This window comes from Falco punctatus (assembly GCF_963210335.1).
Source record: "Falco punctatus genome assembly, chromosome: 3".
NCBI lineage: Eukaryota > Metazoa > Chordata > Aves > Falconiformes > Falconidae > Falco > Falco punctatus.
The window spans coordinates 22,761,171-22,779,273 of NC_137582.1; the positions used below are offsets into that span (position 1 = coordinate 22,761,171).

The 18,103-nt window shown below is 45.1% G+C and overlaps 1 protein-coding gene across 1 annotated transcript in view; it reads left to right on the forward strand.

Moving 5' to 3' along the window:
• The first annotated feature begins 9,727 nt into the window (after positions 1-9,727).
• The window catches only part of CSMD3 (CUB and Sushi multiple domains 3), a 740,574-nt gene continuing 732,198 nt past the window's right edge, over positions 9,728-18,103 (forward strand). Inside the window, exon 1 of the mRNA XM_080381544.1 lies at positions 9,728-10,691. Within this exon, the coding sequence (XP_080237670.1) occupies positions 10,514-10,691 (178 nt within the window). The 5' untranslated portion in view covers positions 9,728-10,513. The remainder of the gene's footprint in view (positions 10,692-18,103) is intronic.

Genomic DNA, 18,103 nt, shown 5'->3' on the forward strand with positions numbered 1-18,103 from the left:
GTTCTGGTGCCACCTAAGGAACACTGCTGGTGACCGGTCACCAGCCAGATGTAGCCCCATTCACGACAACCCTTTGAGCCCTGCCATTCAGTCAGTTCTTCGCCCAGCGCACAGTGAACCTGCTTATCCCACAGCTGGACAACTTGTCCAGAAGGATGCTGTGAGGGACAGTATCAAAAGCCTTACTTAAATCCAGGAAAAAACTACATCCACTGCCTTCCTTTCATCCACTGTGTGGGTGACCTTATCATAGAAAGATAACAAATTAGTTAGACAGGACTTTCTCTTTATGAACCCAAACTGCCTGATGATTGCGTTGTTCTTTAAATGCCTTTCAGTACCACCCAGTATAATCTCCATAATTTTTCCAAGAGCTGAGGTAAGACTAATAGGTCTGTACTTTCCTGGGTCTTCCTTCATGCCCTTATAAATTGGAATAACATTGGCTAGCTTCCAATCAGCAAGGACCTCCCCAGACTCCCAAGACCTTTGGGAGGTGATTGACAGTGGTCCTGCTATAACATCCACTAGCTCCTTCAGTACTCTGGGATGAATCCCAGTAGGCCACATGGACTTACAGACATTCAACTAGTCCCTTACAATTTCGGTGTTCACCAATGGAAAGTCACTGTTCCCACAGTTACAGCCCTGCAACTCAGAGGACCAGGGAGCCTGAGGTCTATTTTTTTATTGCTTTATTAAATTATTATTAAAGTAAAATATAGTATTATTAAAGACTGAGAGAAAAAACAAACTATGAATGCCCCTGCCTTTTCTTCATACCTATTTATCAGGTGACCATCAAATATCAATTCAATATTTTCCTTAGATCTCCTCCTCCTATCAGCATACTTTAAAAAGCCTCTCTTGCTGTCTGACACAGCACTGGCCAGTTTCAGCCCTACCTGAGCTTTGGCCTTTTGCATTTTCTGCCTGCATATCTGAACCACAACTCTGTAATCTTCCTACGAAGCCTGACCTTGATTCCAGAGTTCATAAAATTTCTTTTTCCTCTTGAGGACCAAGAGGAGTTCCCTGTTCAGCCAAGCTGGTCTTCTATCCCATCTGATTGCTTTATTATACTATGACTTAATTATATTGCAAAACTATAAATAGTTCATATAGTATATATTGTATTTTGCTATTTATTTTCCATCTAATTCTAGACATATTCCAACATTTTACTGTGATGAAACCAAATGAATTACTTTGAGTAGCCTTTCAAATATTCAACATTATTTCCAACATTTTTTCTTGAAATAACTCTGAAATATCTACAATTAAATTGAACTTGCTCTATTTAATGATTGTAGAGCTACTAAAGACTTTTTTACACTCACCCAAGTTCATTTTCAATTTTTCAACATATTCAATGTCCAAGGATCTCATTATTTTCCTTACTTGTAGCCTTTCAATATTTCTAGTGCAAACCTTATTTCTCATTTAGTGGAAAATATTTTGATGCCACTTGTGGTATCTCTAAAATACTTTTGCCAGAGGCTATTAGGAATTCAGACAAGAAACTGCTTGCTTATAAATGATACAATTTTCTTTAAAAGACAAATAGACTGAGGTGCATACAGTCATACATTCAATAAGACAATACACTACAGTCCATTTTTCTTTGTTCCTATAATAATGACAAACACATACATGGGTAGACAGTATGCCTGAAATAAAAAATGCAACTGATTACTGTTTCGGAAAGGCAGCTAACAGCTTCATAGGAAACTGGAAATCCTAAAGCAGTAAAAATACGTCAGAAAAAATATTAGAGGAACTTGATGATAGAAATTGTTTCTGTGTGATAAATTGGCACAGTATGGAAAATAAAAAATTAGTGCCTCTGGATATTAATAATATACTTTCTATTTATGGAAGTACTTTATTCTTAATAACTGAAATTGGAGGACTTAAAACAATAGTTCATCTAGTCCATTCATGAGAATGGGTAATGTTATATATTATGTATTTTCATGTAAAAACCAATAATCACAGAACACTTCTAGAATCAAAAGTAGTGTACATACCATGTCTGATACCCATCAAAACAATAGAGGTAAGAAGCAGCACATTTGAAAGCATCAAACTAAGCAAACTATAGATGTGTAGTGCTGAAAAATGTACTCCACCACCTGAAATGCAAACAAGGGTATCAACCAGCAAACTGTCAACAGATGACTGGTCTCCTTTATCTTCTTATCTTTCCATTTTTGCACATTTGTTCCTTCCCAAACTGCCTTGATCCCTTCATTTCCCCACCTTTGGTTTCACCCCTAAACATCCCAGAATAAGTCTCACACAGTCCCAGCATGCTCTTCCCCTGCATCCCATAATAAACACTGTCCCCCAGGGCAGGGACCCCCAGTCTGTGTGGTGCCCTTGGAGAACCACCCCCAGGGTCTCACAGTGCTGGGTCTCACCAGGCCCACGGGGCTGATGCTCTCCTGGGACAGCCCTGGCTATGTCGGGGCAGGGGCTTGTGCTTCCATACTCCTCTGTGTCTGTGGGGGTGAGCTTTTTATCACATACTCTAGCACAGGTCAGTCAGAACCGCATTTCAAGCTGCACAAAAAAATATAGCATCACCACTCGTTACTTTTAGTTCAGCTTTTAGCTCAGCGTTCTCCAAGTGATACATGATGCCCATACAGAAAAAGAAGAAAGCAACAGGGCTGGTTGTGAAATGCTATTCAAAATCAGCACCGATACACTCTTTGCTGTAATAACTGCACTTGGCTAAACAGGGGAAGGGATTCATACATTATAAATCATTTGAGAGTAGAGCACAGAGTGAAATAGACAGCAAAAGGATCTAGCTATCATGCATATAAAAAAACTTGCTGAAACAAAATAGCCTAAAACTAGTCCAATAATCTTCTCCACCTACTTTCTTTAATACCCCACCCTGCAGTTTCTTATCAATGCCTAACATTAAATAATACAAACAAAAGTCTGGAATATTTTACTAGGCTTCCTTGAACACTCTGAGACAAATTAATAATGTAGTTACAAATCAAAATTAAATGTCTCAGCTGTGATATCTGTTTTCATCAGACACATTTCAGTTCCATTTTCGCCTGTCTTTTATTCAAGATCAAAGATTGCAAACACTTGCCACCAAAATTTCCTAACCTGTCTGTGCCTTTATAAACTCAACATATAGCATTTAAAAGCCATCAGTATACTTCATCTGTATATACAGAAATATGTCTCTAAACCAGGTTATCAAATCTGTCTGCAATGTCAACAGTCTCTACATTCTTAAGTGTTTATTAAAGAATATATGGCAGGCAGATAGATGCCAGTCTTCCTTCTAGATATGAATTACTTATAAATGTTCATTATATAATTTTCAATCTGAAATTAGAGTCAAGCTTCCAAATATTTTATAAGCTTAGTTATTCTACAGCTCAGAATTCTACTGTTCAGTGCACAGAATTCCTGTTCAAGCCAAGGAGAACCCTTCACACAGAATAACAGCAGAACAGAGGCCTTCTAGATTTGTTCTCCTGCAGATGCCAGAGGATTTATATATGTAACTCCTGCAAGCATCATCAAGAATAATTATTAATGTTTTATCTACAGTGCTTATCTTCCCTAACATCCCAAGAACCACACAAAGACATTAAAAATATTAAACATTGAAGAATGCAACAGATAATGAAGATAAAACACAGTCACAGAAATAATTAAAGCAAAATCTGAGATGCAATAGAAACCTTTTTTCTATGAAGTATTCTTTTCACCCCCTGGCTAACAAATAGAAGTTTATTGAGAATATCTGCACTCACTAGTGGAAATGCATTTCAGATTTGCTAGATGAAGAATGATAGTACATACATTGCATCTGGTTATCACTGAATGACTGTTAAATAACTGACATGTTTAATATATCTTTACTATGTCTCAATCTAATGCAAACAGGGAAGTGGAATTTGGAAGGATGTTTTCATCTCACCCCACCAGCTCACCCACTTTCCTACCTGCACAATCTACTAACAGACAAAATCTTTTTTTATTCCTATTTCAGCACCTCACCACCCTTTCCTGATTTCTTTTCCTTTACATACTGCAGTAGTACTATTATGACAAAAGGATAATATTTGACTCAGTTTGGGGCAATTTCCTTTTGTTTATTACTTCAGCGATAAAGCATAGCAATTTCCTACCACATTTCCCCACCTCCCCACCCCCCGCCTCCCAGTATTTCTCTCTCCTCTTTTGTCCTACTGACATTACATGTAGCCATTCTCTGTTACAGAATTTCCTTTTTATATCCATGGTATCCAGAATTCCAGGTTATAATCTGTCTTCAAGCATATACAAAATAATTGTATTTGGTGCAAGGATCACATCAAATATCTTTTCTAAACTTTCACTATTCAAGCACGCCTTCAGCAAGCTTCCACTGCACAATGTTGCACTGTATCACATTCATGAGCTTGTTGGGAGCTACTTGTGTATCTCAACAAAGCCATGCATTGAGCAGAATAAACAATGACATCTTTGGTCATGGATCAAAGGTCCTAAACTGCCAGATCTAAGGGGTAATACAGCGAGTGTTCAAATAGCTATTTGAACATATGCCACTCAATTAATAAGGACAGTGGAATCAAGATACAAATTCTGCCCAAGATGACTGCATAGCACATCTTAGTGAGCCTGGCCTCACTGCACGTACCATTTAAAAAGGTCATTTTGCTTGTGTAAAGAAGTCAGACACTTTGATTTTCACACACCCTATGGGATTTCCAAATCATCAAACTCAGGCTCTGCTGATCAGAGATGGGAGAACATTGCAGTGGTGACAGCTTCTGCTGCAAATGTCAGTTGTCTAAATCCCAGACACACCAAGACAATCTTGACTGATCATGACTGATGCAATAAAAATAAATTTAGTCGCTAAGATATGCAAAATCTGGTAGCAGTAGACCAAAACTACTTATTTGAAGTATCTAAACAAATCTTAATCTAAAATACCTAAATCAGGAAACATTGCATAAAATAGAATTGCATTCTCTCTCGTCTCCAAACAGATTTCAGATGTGGCCTCTAGCAGAATGCAAGGAACATTTAATAGGAAGAGAACACACAGCTAATTGTGATAATAAAACATATGATCTCTGTCTCCCTGTGAATAGCACATCTGAAAGAAATGTTCCTTTTTATTTTTATTTGGCAGTGTAAGTGGGTATTCTTGAATATTGCTGCTATCTGGTTTTCTTGAACAGAGATATTTTGTGCTATAGGCAGCTTAGAACCTGATTTATGAAAACTTAAGTTAAAAAGTACTTAAGAGCAGGTGGGTATTACGGCATCTTTTCCCTCCAGCTATTTCCATCACTATATTTGCTTTATTGCACCTTTGTTTGGGTTGTGTTATACTTGATCTTCATACTACAGCTGTATCTTGCACTGTGAACACGTGGCAGTAACATCAGGATGTGGTAGCACCCCAGCGTTTGTGGAATGATCCCCACATCACTCTCTCCCATCCAGACTTCATTACCTGTTTCATACCAGTAAAACTATTCTACTGCGAGTCAAGAGAGGTAAGGAGTGAAATGCCACCTGCCTGGGGATGGCACAACAGTGTCCTCCTCTTTGTGATCTCTCCTGAAGGACTTCAACACGTGTTGAAAAGCATAAGAAAATCGAAGTTTGGGGAGTATTGTAACACTCCTGCTGTTTTCAAGGTAAGAGAAGAATATTAGGGCTCACCAACAGACAAGCAGGCAGTTTGGGGTCATAAGTCTAACAATCATACTTGGGTTTATAATCAGATGGACAAAGTTGCAGGAATTCAGAAAATTCTGCAATTCTGCATTAGGTCAAGAAGCTCAGAATAATTGTATGACACGAGTGAATGAGATTTGTATCCTAAGTCAAATACACATTTTTAAATATCAATGCCTATATGCTTTACACATGCCTACATATGCCGTCTGTGCTTGCAAGTACTGTGTATCATATTATTCACAGTGTTATTTGTCACGGAAGACCCCACTGCATTTTTTAAAGCAAAGCAATGAGTCTATCTACAATTAGAGTGAAGTTACACGGGGGCAAAATGTAGGAGTTATTTCACAAAATACAGCTACCTTACACAAAAGTATATGACAGTGAATGAAGAATAACAAATGTAGCTGAAAACGTAGGAGGAATTTGTAATGTAATTATCAAAACTTAAATTTGATCTGCCTCGGCAAAGTGAACAGGGAACTGTGAAGGGGGGGAATGCAAATACCAATAGTTATACATTATTCCCTAGAACTGTTTTAGCATATTTATTTCTTGGAGATTCTGAGGCATGAGTGCATGCTTACAGATACTATAACTAAGGCATCACAGCATAGTTTACCCTGTGAAGCATCCAACAATAATAGCATAAAGGAGCACCATCACTGTTAGGTCTCTATTACGTGTTTTCCACTAGCAATGCTGATATTTGTGTGCCTGACAGGTCAGACATTTAAGTATCTGACCATTTCTGATTTCAGCACATTTTTAAATTCTTGGGAGTATTTAATCATAGTGATTGACTTAATGGTCCTTGCCAAGTCACTTTCATCCTTGACTGGTACCCAAATGATCAATAAGCTTGACCATGCCAAAGAGGGGAAAAGAGAGGAAGAAGGAGAGAGGAGAAAGATAAAAAAGAAAGGAAAAAAAAAAACCCAACAAAACTAAAGGGCAAGAAAGAGAAAAGACTGAGGGAGAGAAAGGGAAAGAAAGAAAAACAGAAAGGGAGAAAGAAAAACAGTGAGGATGCATGAGAAGGAAAGAGAGAAAGAAGGAAAGAAGGAGGGGAAGAAAGAAGGAAAGCAAGGAGGGGACAGAGGGAGAGAAGAAGGTAGGGAAAAGTAAGAGGGAGGAGAACACTATATGAATACGAAGCATACAGCATAATCTACAGCTTGAACCCAGAATCACTCAAAAGGTTATGGGATGCTAATATTTAACAACAAAACAGCAACATCACAATGTTTGAGGTTTGGGTTGAGGGGTGTTCTAGAAAGAAATTCAGAACAATCTCTAGCATTAATACTATCAAATGTGCCTGCATTTTCCTTAGTACCTGAAGTACTAATTTTAAAATGCAGCTAATTTACTTGGAAACCTAAGTGTCTTTGAAAATTAGGAGGAATTTGGCCACAGAAATTCCTTGGCTATCCCATTTTTAACTGTAAGCATTTCTTCATTCACATTTAACATCTAACTGATAAGCTAAAATTTCATTTTCAGAAGTAATACAGATAACTCATAGTGTAAATCTTACTGGATGTCAAACAGACATGACTTCTAACAGTATTAAAATAAACCTCCTAAATAAGTTAGGTATTGAAGTACTGAGCAGTGCAATGCATGAATTAGAAATAATAATAAGGTCTTCAATATCTGTTTCTTATCCTCTATAACTGATAAAGTATTTATCCCAAGGAGATTTTGAGTTCCAGAACTGGAAAATGTTCTTGGGGGAATAAGGGCAGAACTTTATTCCAAGCACAGAAAAAGAGCTGAATACTACAAGTGAGACCATTTGTGCTATTCTGAAAACACAGGTCTCCCTTCAGTTTTGAATTGCTCTTGAAAAATGGATTCCAGTTACATGCATATATAAAAGCATAAATGTCAATACATGCATATAGTAAAGAGAGATATATTGGCATTCTTTAAGGAATACAGTAGGCAGGCTCTGATCAGAGTGATTTTTACCCATCCCACATTACCTAAAACAGGGACCGCTGAAATTCTGTCAAAAACGTGATCCTAACCACAGCACTGCCCTGCCTCCCACGTGTGAGATCATGTTCCTGAGCCACTGCAGAGGAAGCCAACAGGCCCACCAAGTTTCACTTACAGCAGTCACACTCCAAGACTTACGTGTCTGCAAGAGAGGGCTGTAGATAGTACACGAGGCTGTGAAATACATCTTTGCTTCTCCCAGTAAACAAACCTGTATGGATCCAATGGGGCCAGTTAGTGTCAGTACTTGCAGCTAAAGATATTCTTTCCTCATGCCAGCTACACGCAGTCTTACAGCTACAGAGATGAGTTTAGCCAGCCATATGCCAGGCCACACTCTGCTGAATGCCGCTGGCCTCACTAGAGCAGGGCACGGTTGTAAGTAAAGGTGGAAGGCAGGCACACATTGCTCACCCCTACACTCACACGGGAGCAGACTCATGGCCTTGCAAACTTGCCCTTTTGCATTGTGCTTTGGGAGTAAAGGATGAATAACTGCCTTTCCAAATTCCTTGTCTACTATCTTCTATGATATTGTGGTACTACTGCATATATATACATATATATATATATAAAATCTGTATATACATAAATTAATGTTCATACAGATTTATATATGCACCTACAGACAGATATATACAGAAAGCTTCACATCACATCCACACTTCTGTTGAAGACAGTTCCTAACCAGGTCACACCTTTCCACAAGTGCACTCCACGCACATACAAAACCCACACGTGCTGTTGAACATGGTGAAATGCAAATTCCTGTGCAGACACACATGCAAAGATCCATGCTGTGTGACTGCCTGCCAAAATTCCCCAGCCCATGCACTTGTGTACATCAGCGCTTCACACCATACACTCACTCATGCGCATGCACACATATGCACCATATGCACATCCATGTAAAAACATTCACATGCAAATCTGTGTGAACACATACACACGTGTGCCAAAGTATGTGCAGAGGCACACATGCTGGCATGTGTATGAACACATGTACACATATGCACACACACAAAATACACATGCAGATGCCCAGAAACAGATCCCTGCACACTCTTACACACATAGAGATGTACACACGTAGGCACCAAACGCATGTGCACACACACATGCACTCATATGCACAGAACCACACAGATCCACAGACCTGCACTCCCATACACACATACGCGAAATTGCAGACGCAGGAACACACACGTACATGCTCACACACGCAGTCATGCACCACATGCATGCACGTGCATGGGCACCCACGTCCCAACGACAGCACGTGCGTGCACACAAACACACGGAGGCACTCACACCGACACACACGCACTTGCAGACCCGCACAAGCGCAAACACGGGGAACGCAGCCACACACCGGCACCGCAAGCGCACGAGCGTGCACTAGCACATGCGGGCCCGCACAGACGCGCTCGCGCCCGCACAGACGCGCTCGCGCCATGGGGACAGTGACACACGCGCAGTATACGCGCACACACCCACATCCACTTATGCACAATAATGCACCACCTTTCCCCACACCTGGAAGATCCCCCCCCGCCCCGCACGTACCCCTCCGACCCGCGGGCTGTGCCCGCCCCCCTCAGCGCACCGCCCCGCGCACCGGGCGCGGTGGTCACGCCGGGCAGAGGCGGGTAGCCGAAGGCGCGGATCCCTGGCCCCGCGTGGGCGGGGGATGCTGGTGGCGGTTCCCGCAGCCCCCCACCGCCTCCATCCCGGCCCCCTCAGCCAGGGCTCCCCCCACCCTGCCGCGCAGAAGCCCCCGCCCCCGCGGAGTGGCGCGGCCCCAGCGGCGCGGCGCAAGGCCGCTAGGTGGCGCCAGCGCTCTTCCTGGCGGCGCCGCGACCGCCCCGCCCCAACCCCCCCCGGCCCGGCCCGGCCCGGCCCGGCCCGCCGAGAGCTGTCGCCCTGCCCGCTGCGCGGCGCTGCGCGGGGCTGCCCCTCCCCGCCCGCCGCGGCGCGGACCCCCCCCCCCCCCCAGCTGCGGGCACGGCAGCGGCCGCGCTTTGCGGGGAGCGGAGCTGCGGCCGCCGCGCGCCTGCCCGCCACCTCCCCGCGCCCGCGGAGACCGGCCTGTAATTAATGTCTCCGCGCAAAGCAATTAGCCTGCCAATCCCCTCGAGGACGCACATGCTGCCGCGCGAGGCGTGTGCCCGAAGGCGCGCGCGCGCGTGTGTGCCCGCGCGCGAGCGGGAGTGTGAGTGTGAATGTGAATATGTGCCGGGGGTGCCGGTGGCGGCCCCCAAGCACCGCACGTGAATTCGTAATAACGAGGCACGGGTGGCCCTCGCGAGCGGCGGCGGGATGGGTGACCCTGCTGCCCCGCGCTGCTCCGGCGGGCGCTGTGTGGTTCCCCGAGCCGTGTTCCTCGGCAGAACTGATCCTCTTGGGGAAACGGGGGGGCGGGGGGAGAATCTCAATTGCAAATACTGTTTGGAGTTTATCGGAGGGAGCGTCTGAGCTTTAAGATGCTCTTCCGAGGCTCGTGGCGGATGCTGTGACGAGCTGGGGTTGTGGTGGGTTTCGGCTGTGCAGGCAGTGGGGGTAGGGGGGGTGGGGGGAAGGAAAAGACACGATCGAGAGTAGCTGAGACTTTGTGCCCCCGTTGGAGAGATGGTTGAGTCCTCGTCAAGGTTGCTGTGGTATCCCAGAAACACCATTCACTCCGAGCTGTGACCGCGCACCATCAACAGCAACAACTCCGCTGCGCCTGGCCAAGGAACAGGAATTAGGAGCTCGCAAGAATAATATGAAAGGGATCTGCAGAGGGGAAATCCGTGCAAAGGAATCGAAATTAGGAGACTTTTGGGAAAGGGGATGTACTAAATGTGGCCGGCTGGACCTCATCCTGGTGAAGAAAATGGAGATTAAAAGTGGATTTACATTTTGGAACCTCGTCTTTTTATTGATGGTTTCGTGTGTGAAAGGTAGGGTAGTATTTGAGGGGTATATTTTCAGGGGTCCGTTTGCTTTCGGTCAGGGCGTTGCAAGCTCTCGCCTTATACCAAGGTGTATTTCAAAATATATTTATTTCTTATTTTACATTTTTTTACCCTGGGTACTTTGCGATGGGAAGATATAAACGATCGCTAAAGCGGGGAGGAAAGGAGTTGATTCAGAGAGCTCTCTTCGGAGATAGGAAATGTATTTGCTTGCCAGGCTTGGCGTTCAATGCAGTGACTGAGCTGGGGCTCAATAAATATTCTTGCAGTATGCTCAAACGGAGACGTGAGTTGGTTCATATAGCCCCTAACTAGTGTATATTCAAGCAAATCCCACCGGATGACTTTTGTAAGGTGATGGGGGGGGGGGGACACGACACGACACGGGCGGCGGGGGGATTACCTACATTTCTGCTTTTCGGTCGAGCAGCGAGCTCTTTGCGGGAATGCCTGTATCGATGCACTTATTAGTTTAACCCGTTGCGTGGGGAAAGTTACGGAGGAGCCCGGCGTGTGCGTAGCCGTCTCACAGCCCGAAATGCGCTTCACGCTCAGCTGTTTGTATGCACGCAGGGCTCTCTGGCTGTCGAAAGCGTACGTTAGCAATTCAGCCTTGAAGGCATGGTCTGCCGCTGGTCCCTTTCCCGTGATGTATGTGGGGAGGTTTGGGGGTCGGGTTTTTCTGTCTTTTTTTTTTTTTTTTTTTTTTTTTTTTTTTTTTTCCCAGTGGAAGGGGTTATTTTGCTTGCTTTCTGCTTCTGTGTTCGTGAAAGGGGAGCAAAAAAGGAAACCTCTAGTTAGCGGCGTAAATATCTCCGCTAAGTCTGTGCTTGCAGAGACAGACAGAGAAAAGAAGAAATATGTGGCTTGAATAATGTGCACCTTCAAAATTACACAGGCATCTCTAAACGGTGAAGTGCTGATCCCATCACGCGTGCCTTCAGTAAAAGGATCTATTCTGCAACTCCCCACAGTCGGCTGCCTACCCGAAATAATCTCCCCTTGTTTGTGGCTAGTGATTAATACCTGATTAATCACCCTTTTATCCCCCTCCTCATCCTCGTCCCTCCTCCCCGCCACACTCATACACTCCCTGAATATTTAGTAGACATTATCGATCCTCTCCGAGTTTTTAGACTTGGTTATCGCCTACGGAGGTTGCCTGCACGGGTGGGAAGGAGGTGTGTTGGGGGGGGACGACGACCCGGCATTCAAAGGCGTGCCTTCCCGAGCTGGCTCTGCCTTGGATGAAACGGTTTATTGTGGAGCTTTGCCGCTGCTTGTCCTCCCATTTGCATCGCGTGGAAAAGATAATTCGTGTTGCACGGCGAGGGTATCGAGGGCTTTTGCCTCACCCCACGTTATCCTGACACCGGGGATCCGAGGGGAAGGGGCTTGCCTGCGACGTTAATGCACATTTTAATTACAGGCAGCTTCTCTATGTTCGCATCTATCGAAGCGAGCTACTCCCTGCCTTTGCCCCGTTCTGGAGAAGGTCTGCCATCAAGACCAACCCGGCCGGGGCTTTGGGGGCATTTCTTTTCCCTGCTTCAAGCCCCCTGTCGTTAACGCATTCTCCGTGCCAGGTGCGGTCATTTGCAAGTCCCGGGCGCGCTGGCTGAGAGAGGCGCCGTGCCGCTCCGCGGGCGCGGTGCGGAGGCGCTGGGGCGAGCGGGCGGCTCCGGCGCCGCTGCCGGCGCAGCTGCTTTGCGAGAGCGAGTCGCGGGGCGGCAGCATCCTACAAAATTCCAGGCGGGCGGGTCTCCCCGCGTGGCTATGGCTGCGGGAGCAGCGCAAGTTTCCACGGCACCTGTTGAGAAGCCGCTTCGCTTGCCCTTGGGGGCGGGAGAAGGAAAAAACAATGGATGCTGAGGGAAAAAGCTGGAGCGAAGCACCTAGGACAGCCCAAGAAAAGGAGGAAAAACGGCCTTTGCAAAATTGGCCTTTTCTCTTCCTGTCCACGTACAGTCCCAGGGAGATGATGTGAAGCTGTTTCTATTGTCAGGGCCTGAGCTTCCCAGGTGCCGACCCTGGCAGTTTCCGTAGACTTCCCTTGGACTGGGGGGGGTCCTCCCAGCCACTGCAAATGCACTAGGTCGGGTTTTACATCCTAGATGCTGGTTCCTTTAGGCAGCCAAGCTCCACAGAGCTGGCTTAGACTCACTGCAGCACTGCATCTGTTCTGGGATTTTATATTTAGTTCTCTCCCCACTCCCATGAATGAACACATTTTACCTTGATTTACATTCCCATTGTGTCAGCACAGGCTTCTGCTCCCAGAAACCTTGGCAGAGGCAAACAATGAATGAATACCTGCCCATTTAAAACATCCCAGATGTTGAAAGCAAGGTGACCCCCCAGATCCTGCATCTGCTCTACCATTGCGTGGCAAGGCCTTTTCACCACATTCCACCTCCACAAGCTTCAGCTCATACCATTCCTTGCTTAATCACCTCTACTGAATAGTCTAGCACCACATCCTAACACCCAAACTGTTGCTGAGGTTCCTGTCATCCAGACCATTTCCACAGCTTTGCTTGATATTTGCCTCTCAGACCTTTCCTACTTTTGTGATTGTCCTGTTGCCATTTCTCTGGTCTCAATCCACAGATCTCACTGTTACAGGTGTCAGACTATCCCAGGGTGCTTACAGAACCATGCTAATATCTGACTAGTTATGCACTCCTTGTATATATCCATGTAGACAAAAAAAAAAAATCTTCACATTTATCTATAAAGTTGTGCCTCTTTGGAACCTTGCAACAAGACTTGGGAGGTGTTAGAAAAGGGAGAAGAAAGCAGGAGAAAATGGGAGGAAGGAAATTGTCAGAACTGCTGGGGAAGGGATGATAGAAAGAGCTGAAGTAAAGAGGAATTGTATCTTCTTCAACGAAAATCTTTAACTGCTTACACAATATCCCATTACGCCATGGATCAATCTCCAACAAAATCTTCCTTGTATGGACATGGAGGAAAAAAGCAAAGAAATGGCAACACTGATGAGTGAGAGAAGGCACAGAATGCATTAAAACAAACAAACAAACAAAAACCCCAAACCCCAACCCTTAGAAAATGCCAAGGAGGGTTTTTCCTGGCCAGCTGCAGTGATGATGGATCCTGTGCTCTTCCCTTTAGATGTGCAAGACCCCTCGAAAAGCTTCTTCCCCTATCTCCCTCACTCTGAGCGCGGAAGGAATTAGAAGTGCCATTTAGGCACACGAGAGATCAATCAAGCTTGGAGGAAGGAGTGGAAACTTCCACCACCCAACTCCCTTACAGAAAGGGGAGGAGAGGGGATAAAGGGGGGGGGGGGGGGGGGGGGGGGGGCAGTAAAGATGAAGCAGCATCAGTGAATTTTGGTCCCTGTGATTTAGGAGAGAAATCACTGATACCTGGTCCTCTTTGGTTTGGCACCTCCCTCAACCAAAAAAAAAACAAAACCCAAAACCCAAAAAAAACCCCCAAAACAAACACCAAATCCCAAAACAAACAAAACAAAACAACCACCGCCCCCACCCCACCCCCCCAAAAAAAAAAAAAAAAACAACCACACCAAAAAAAGACAATGCTAGTGGTCTGTTTGTGGAAGCAAACCAGAAAGGAAATCAGACAAAACGACCAGAGAGCACAAGACTCCTCCATGTCCTCTGTTTAGTTGTCACTCCAAGACAGAGACCAGAGAGCACCAAGGTCTGCTCTTTTGTGTGCCTGGCTAAAATGAAGCTTTGCCTCTGCTGTCGTTCTTCTGTTCCCCTGTTGCAGTTGTGTCAAGTGGAACAAGGGTAGCTTACAAAATAAAAGGGAGATGAATCAGTGAGACTTTAAACGGCTCGCTGACAGAAGAAGCGATGAGAAAATGGAAAGGATTTCCATTTCCAGTGGGTAGGTACCTGGCACGTGGGAATCTTATCAGGGACAAGGCGTGCCCTGCTGCCTTCAGCCACCTCTGCAGTCTCCCTTCACCCCTACTCCCACCTCAATCCCGCTTCCTTCAGGCTCCGCCAGCACCTCCCCACCGCCTCCGTCCCTGTCACTCGGCTTATGGAGCGGCTGGCGGCTGGCTTTCCTCGGGGGGCGCGGCGCGGTGCCCGCTCTGTCCCCGGGGCGGACACGGCGAGTGACAGCAGGTTCATGTTTCCTCGTTCCCAGATGGTCGCTGCCGCCGCTGCATCCTCGTGCCTGTGTGTTTTTTGCGTGTGTTCATGCGCACGCAGGGGTGGAGGGAGACGCTGACCAGAGAACGGATAACGTCGTCCTTCCTCGTCAACTCCTCCGCACACGCTCAGCTCCCCTACAGTGCCTCTTTTACCCTAAGCTCCCGCAGGTAACGAGGGGTTTCTGCTCAGAGGACTGCGCACAGTACCTCGGCGATTTTTTTCAAGCCTCACGGTTCTGCAGGGTTGCAGACAAAAGTTACCCTCTCTCACGCCCCCGCCCTTCCTCAGTCCAGAGCTCAAACAAGGCTCCGCTATGCTTAGTGCACGGTTCCTCCTCCTGTTCTTCTGCGGGGTAAAAATGCAGAAGCACACAACACCCTCTGAGCAGCATCAGCAGGGGCCGCCTCTCTCTCCCCTGCTCGGTGGCATTAGGGACCCGCAAAGGGCACAGAGGAATGTCGCCTGCAGGCTCCGCTTTTTTTGTTGCGAGAGGCAGCAGTCGCAAGGCGGTGCCGGCACGGAGCGGTGGCAGCCCGCCGGCAGGCTCCGTCCGCACCGGCACTGGCACCGGCCTTCGCAGCTGCACCTCCCGGGAGTCCTTAATACAGCCTTCTGTCGTTTGACTTTGCTTGTTTTAGCTGGGTGACTCCTGCAGGTCTTTTGTTTGTAAGTCTGAGAGGGCATTATGGTGCTTGGCTGGTTTGTTTAGCGTATTGGAAAAGGCTCCCACTCCCTCAGCACAAGCCCGTTCCTCACGGGAGCGGGCCGGGGGCTCTAGGCAGCCACACAGACAGAAGAGGGACAGGTTGTACCTTCAACTCTATTACCAACATGTCGACGTGCAAGCACCAGCCCACGAGACCTAAAGAATTCCGTGGGTGTGCTTTCAAATCCCTCCTTTTCCAAAAATCCTGTGAAATAAACATAGCAGGAACTTGGAGTCTACCTGGGGGTTTGCCTGTTTGTTTGTGGGATCTTGTTTGTTTGTTTTTGAGGAACAGGTCAAGTAGGATCAATTGCCCATCTAGCTTAGTGGCCTTTATCTCCAATGGTGACTGTTAGCAGCAGTATAGGGAAAGAGGAGAAACACAGCAAGTACAGAGTGACTAGCACATCACCCCAGATTTCAGCAGCCAGCAGGTTTGGGTCTCCTGAGCTAGAGACTGCTTTTGGAACATCATGTTTTAAGAGGCAAGGACTGCCCTGTGCTTTATTCATTCATCTATTCCTTCTCCTCCTGCTGCCTTGCTCTTCCCTTCCCTTCCCTTCCCTTCCCTTCCCTTCCCTTCCCTTCCCTTCCCTTCCCTTCCCTTCCCTTCCCTTCCCTTCCCTTCCCTTCCCTTCCCTTCCCTTCCCTTCCCTTCCCTTCCCTTCCCTTCCCTTCCCTTCCCACTATTGCATTCATATACATACTCCATCCTTTACACTTTTCATCTGGCTGAAAGCACTGAATAGTATGACAGCTTGTAATAAAATTGGCTTTATTATACCCAGTATTATTGATATGCTACATAGGTCAACCCCCAAAATTTGAGATTTTTATCCATTGAATGCACATGGATCTAGCAAAGAGAAAGAAAACCACAGAACTCTTCAGAAAAATTCTAAAATATTTTGAAATATCCTGTAGAAATGGTTCAGTTTGCATGATTGCAACACCCTTTCCAGAGACAAAAGATTACAAAGAATAATGGAGCCTTGTATCCTTCCTGTTTTCAAAAGCAAGTGTCTTGGACACTGCCTGATTTTCAGAGGTATTGAGCATTTCTGATTTCAGCTGGCTCCAGTAAGAGCCTGGGGAGCTAGTTAGCACCTCTGAAGCAAGGCCAAGTGAGTCCATTGTTACAATGCTGGGACACAGACAGTAAAGCCAAAGCAAAACATCTATAAAATAACTTACAATTTTATGTAAAATGTTAATTCTACAGAATCTGATAAATTGCAATTGGTAGGAATAGGAAAGGTTTTGTGATCTGCTGCAAATAATGTTTTTTTTCCTTCTCCACTAACAAAAAACTTCAGTTTTAATTCAATGGGGCTGTGACATCTCAGACTCAACTTCTTGCTGATGAGTATCATTCAGCTTGTATTTCTGGACAAAGCCTTTGCAGGACATCGGTTTACCAGTAACTCCAAAGCAAATTCCCAGGAAAGAACAGTCAGAAAACAGACAATTTTGTCTAAGTTGCTGGGTTTTTTCTTAGACCTCTATAATTTTACAGCAGATCTTATTACAGAGGTATTTGAAAAAGCAGTATTTAAGCAACAAATCAGAAAGGCGTATGATAAAAGTAGTTATTACAAGGCTATAGAACTTACCTCACCATTTTGATTGAATAATTTTCCTTCTAAGGTTTATTGCCAAATCCCAGAACTCTTCCGAGCTTTAAACACATGCCTTTCAAACAACTTTGCAGAAGAATGTTTCCTTCTCAATGAAGTCATACAATTTCTCTACAAAAAGAGACAATCTTTGCATTTATCAAAATTTCAAGGGACAAAAATTATGTTGGACCTAAACAGAAGAGTGCATGACATGTAACATACAGGGTGTCACCTGCCTCTTAAAAAAACCCAACAAAACAACTAGTGTTTTGTTAACAAAACATTAGGAAATGTTGAATATCTGCTTCCCAACATCCAGTTTTTCTTCTGGGAAATGGAATGGACAAGGATATCGGACTACTACAAGGAAGATATATTTTTTTTTTTTTAAATAAACATGCACACACACAGAGAGACGTATAAGGTTTTTCTAGATGTTTACTTTGCCTGGGCAGATTTGTGTTCATGGTCTCACTGCCTTGTTCTTACAGATCACATAAAATTTACTATGGCTCCATAATTCTGGCATTACAAGTGCTGAATACCGCTGTAAATGTCAAAGAAAGAAATGGTGGAAATTCATCATCTCCTTCCCAGTGTCTGAAACGTTAGATGGATATGTTTATGAATTTAGGAACCATGTAACTCAAGAGCAAGCCCCAAATTATTGGGGAACGGCATACAAGGCATCCCACCAGGACAGGTCCTCTCCTAGAGTTGTATTGTCAAAGAGCAAGGTGGGATGCAACCAGCACAGATATAGAGAGATAGACTGCTCATTTTCCCTTGGATTCTACACAATGTATCATAGTGTAATGTATCATACTCACATTGTGTCATAGAAATAAAGTGAATAACAGTATGTAACTTAACCATGGAAGGATTCACAGAATGATGAATTCTCACCTCCCGAGG